Source organism: Hermetia illucens, chromosome 3 (assembly GCF_905115235.1).
Source record: "Hermetia illucens chromosome 3, iHerIll2.2.curated.20191125, whole genome shotgun sequence".
NCBI lineage: Eukaryota > Metazoa > Arthropoda > Insecta > Diptera > Stratiomyidae > Hermetia > Hermetia illucens.
In genome coordinates, this window is record NC_051851.1 from 19106527 (window position 1) to 19111311 (window position 4785).

Consider the following 4785-nt stretch of genomic DNA (forward strand, 5'->3'; position numbering starts at 1 on the left):
GTCGGTGCAGTTGAATTAATCTAATCCGAGACTCTATATTAGTTTTTCGAACAACTGCTTTTTATGGTGGTGATTGGTTGGCCTATCAACCTTATGTGTTCTTATTAAGCTATGCCTGTAAAATTTTAAAAATGATAAATTTAGATATGTTGCCTCAAACCCTCTTCCTTTGCCCAGGAAGTAGTGGATTAACAACATGGTATATACAACATAGCGGAATTCTGGATAACATGTTTTCATGTCTTTAATATTTTTCATCAGCTACCACTCAGAGCAGCTTAAGGGCTAAGAAAAATTCTCACGGAATATATCCTTAGACACTCTTTGAGGTTACTGACCATAAACAAACCACTTTCCCTTACATTTCTTAGAACCATGACCATTATACCCACCCACTGCAACCTGTTGCGATTTGAAACAGATTTTCCGCGCAGCATCCTTGCAAAAATCAATAATTGGCACAGAACTTGTCAACATCCATTTTTTATAAGTTGAGCAGTATCCGAGAAGGATATCAGCAAAAAGTCCAAAGATTTTCTCGTGCAATAAATTAAGGTGTGAAGTGATTCCAAACTTTAACCATAAATTTCCATTCTTTAATCTCGAATTGGTCAATAACTCATTACTAACATCATAAATTCACTTGTAAGTTTCCTCATATGATAATCCTTAAACTTCACAGATCTTTTCTCTACATTCAAAGACAGGATTCAAGATTCAGCTACGGGAGAGCTAAGGATATTCGTGACCCATGGAAAAATGGATATCATCTAATGTAGTCATCAAGCAATTGGGAACGCCTCGAATCGTATTCTGAAAAAATCAAATCTCGATGCTCATTGAGCGGAGTGAATCCTTTTTTGGATTGATAGTTTCATGCACGATGAAGAGGCAAAACGTTCGCACTTTGTCCTTGGTTGTATGCACATTCACTTATCTGTTGATTGGTGCTGCCGTTTTTGATTCGCTGGAATCCGAGACAGAATCGAAAAGATGGGATTTTTTGCAAGGTATCAAGTGTCCTTTGTCGTACTTTACTACCTACCTTACCCACACCCCTGAAGGATATTAAACGAATTCCAATTCCAGCAATCAGAAGCAGTTTCGTCAAAAAATACAATATTTCCGATGAAGATTATAAAATGATGGAAATTGTCATAATCGAAAATAAGCCCTACAAGGCTGGACCGCAATGGAAGTTCGCTGGTGCTTTCTACTTTGCGACAGTGGTGCTGGCCATGATAGGGTACGGACATTCTACCCCAGTAACGATTGGCGGGAAAGCCTTCTGTATGGCATACGCGATGGTGAGTATCTGAGTTTGTTGAAATTTTCCTTAACATCGTACATTGGCTACTCATCTGCAGGTGGGGATTCCCCTAGGTCTGGTTATGTTCCAGAGTATCGGTGAACGTTTGAATAAGTTTGCGTCGGTGGTCATAAGACGTGCCAAACGTTACATGCATTGTAACCAAACAGAGGCGACCGAAATGAATCTAATGTTGGCCACTGGTATGCTATCCTCGATTATCATAACAACTGGTGCCGCTGTGTTCTCCCGCTACGAAGGATGGAGCTATTTTGATAGTTTCTATTATTGCTTTGTCACCCTCACGACGATTGGCTTCGGTGATTATGTTGCTCTCCAAAACGATCATGCATTGATTAATAAGCCAGGATATGTAGCGCTCAGTTTAGTTTTTATACTTTTCGGGCTAGCTGTAGTTGCTGCTAGTATTAATTTGCTTGTTTTGCGCTTCATGACCATGTAATACTGTTTCAGGTTCATCGCAGGAGCGGAAGCTAATGAAGTCCTTTTTCTTACAGGAACGCTGAAGATACACGACGTGAAGAAGTCGAAGCTCAGAATAAAGTCACGAATCAATCGATGACTTTCAATGGGGAGTCATTTTATGTGAATGGAAAATTAATGGGGAACCCGAACTGCCAAGAGTTTGAGGAGCAGACTTCGGTGTGTTCATGCACTTGTTTGGGTGGAACACGATGTGCGAATCATGAAACCTTCATGGATCCAGACTATCATCCAAATGATATCATAACGAGTACCTTAAGTTTGAAAAGGGCATCAGTTTAATATGGTTGTTGTTATTCTTTAAAAAGTTTTTAAATATCTATTAATGAATATATTATACAGTCGCTGAAAATTAGTTATGCTAACATTTTTTCCTGCCCTGTGAGTTGGGGCTTAAGAATACACCAAAATCTTCCCTGCTTGTTGTAAAAGGCAGTAGGCTACCAACATGTCAATTTTGGGAATTGCTACCGAAACATCAAAAATGTTTCAGATAGGGATTGACCTCACAACCTTTGGCTATCGAAAACAGGCTATGATTGATTTTTGGAATGTGCGCACGCTCCTGGACAACGGTGACGGGTCTCCTTAGAATGCTTGCCTTTTCCAACTCGAGCGAGAATTCCATTCTGGACATTCTGGGCCTAAGCGAAATGGAAATGCAGTTATCTCAACACCAAGATCAATTGAAATAATAAAACTTGTTGTTTCTTTTTCGTTGGTGTGGGTATTTATTCTTGCAAATACCGATATTTCGGGAACCACTTGTTCCCTTCATCAGTGCAAACTTGTTTGCAAACTTGTTTGCACTGATGAAGGGAACAAGTGGTTCCCGAAATATCGGTATTTGCAAGAATAAATACCCACACCAACGAAAAAGAAACAACAAGTTTTATTATTTCAATTAATTAATCGTTGGAAACACCGCATAATTTCACTCTGACCAAGATCAAGTTGAGACTATTCTGCGGTAGTGTTTTTTCTTTTTCATGGAAACTGACCTCTACTGTCGCTCCAAAGTTTAAACCTTGTTAAGCCGATATAATTTTCCTGGCTGCCTTCGAGGATTGGCTATTCAAATTTGAAATTTCAAATTTGAATCGTCAAGCTTGGCCACGGAAGGGAAATTTATCGTTGTGGCTGCCCTGCTCTGCCTTGCCCCGATACATAGCTGGCGAATTTTGTTATACATCATCATCATCATCAACGGGGCAATAAGCGGTATTCGGTTTAGGCCTGCCTTAACAAGGAACTCCAGATACCCCGGTTTTGCGCCGAGGTCCACCAATTCGATATCCCTAAAAGTTGTCTGGTGTCCTGACCTACGCCATCGTTCCATCTCAGGCGGCGTCTGTCCCGTCTTCTCTTTCTAGCATAGACTTTCCGGGCTGGATCATCCTCATCCATACGGATTAAGTGACCCGCCCACCATAACCTATTGAGCCGGATTTTATCCACAACCTGACGGTCATGGTATTGCTCATAGATTTTGTCGTTATGTAAACTACGGAATCGTCCATCCTCATGTAGGGGGGCCAAAAATGGTTCGGAGGATTCTTCTCTCGAACGCAGCCAAGAGTTCGCAATTTTTCTTGCTAAGAACTCAAGTATCCGAGGAATACATGGGGACTGACAAATCATTGTCTTGTACAGTAAGAGTTTTGACCCTATGGTAAGACCTTTCGAGCGCAATTGTTTTTATAAGCTGAAATAAGCTTTGTTGGCTGCCAACAACCGTGCGCGAATTTCGTCATCGTAGCTGTTATCGGTTGTGACCCTAGATCGGACACAACAACGGTCTCAAAGTTGTATTCTCCTATCTTTATTCTTCCCGTTTGACCAGTGCGATTTGACGTTGTTGGTTGGTTGGTTTTCGGTGCTTATGTTGCCACCATATACTTTGTCTTACCTTCATTAATGTGCAGTTCAAGATCTTGCGCCGCCTGCTCGATCTGAATGAAGGCAGTTGGTGCGTCTCAGGTCGTTCTTCCCATGATGTCGATATCGTCAGCATAGGCCAGTAGTTGGGTGGACTTAAAGAGGATCGTGCCTCTTCCATTTACCTCAGCATCACGGATCACTTTCTCGAGGGCCAGGTTAAAGAGGACGCATGATAGGGCATTCCCTTATCTTAGACCGTTATTGATGTTGAATGGTCTTGAGAGTGATCCTGCTGCTTTTATCTGGCCTCGCATATTGGTCAGCCTAGTCAGTCTGAACAATTTCGTCGAGATACCGAATTCTCTCATGACCGTGTACAGTTTTACCCTGGCTATAGTATCATAGGCGGCTTTGAAGTTGATGAACAGATGGTGCGACTGATGTCCATATTCCAACAATTTTTTCATCGCTTGCCACAGAGAGGAAATCTGATCTTTTGCTAATTTGCCTGGAGTGACGCCTCTTTGGTATGGGCCAATGATGTTGTGGGTGCATGGGGCTATCCGGTCTAGCAAGATAGAGAAGAATATCTTATAGATAGTACTCAGCAACGTGATACCTCTATAGTTGCTGCACTGCGTGATATCTCTCTTTTTATGTATGAGACTGATAATGTATCTTTGCCAGTAGTCAGGCATTGATTCGCTGTTCCATACTTTGAGCATCAGTTGATGAACCACTTGGTGTAATTGGTCGCCTCCATATATAACTAATTAGATTGTAATTCCATCGGTTACTGGCGACTTATGGTTTTTAAGCCGATGAAGTGCACGGACTGTTTCTTCTATACTTGGTGGTGGCAGCATTTGTCCGTCGTCTTCAGTTGGCGGGACCTCCAACTCGCCGATGTTCTGGTTGTTCAGTAGCTCATCAAAGTACTCAACCCATCGCTCTAATATTCCCATTCTGTCGGAAATCAGATTTCCCTCTTTGTCTCGACAGGATGAGCGTTGAGGTGTGTAAGGCTTCATCCTGCTGGCTTGTTGGTAAAACTTCCGCGCCTGGTGCGGTTGCTCCCTGTACTTTTCAAG

At 41.9% G+C, this 4785-nt stretch overlaps 1 protein-coding gene across 5 annotated transcripts; it reads left to right on the forward strand.

Annotated features, from left to right (window-relative positions):
* The first annotated feature begins 459 nt into the window (after positions 1–459).
* Positions 460–2168, forward strand: LOC119651586 (two pore potassium channel protein sup-9). 5 transcript variants are annotated; one of them, XM_038055227.1, is made up of 5 exons: positions 460–555; positions 704–1010; positions 1090–1307; positions 1368–1768; positions 1828–2168. In XM_038055227.1, exons 2-5 carry the CDS (start codon positions 833–835, stop codon positions 2093–2095), a joined length of 1065 nt encoding a protein of 354 aa, XP_037911155.1. In that variant the 5' UTR covers positions 460–555; positions 704–832; the 3' UTR covers positions 2096–2168. The 5 variants fall into 5 exon arrangements, with proteins under 5 accessions (XP_037911155.1, XP_037911157.1, XP_037911154.1 ...); XM_038055229.1 differs by having other exon boundaries at positions 461–555; positions 683–1010; XM_038055226.1 differs by having other exon boundaries at positions 466–645.
* The last annotated feature ends 2617 nt before the right edge of the window (positions 2169–4785 follow it).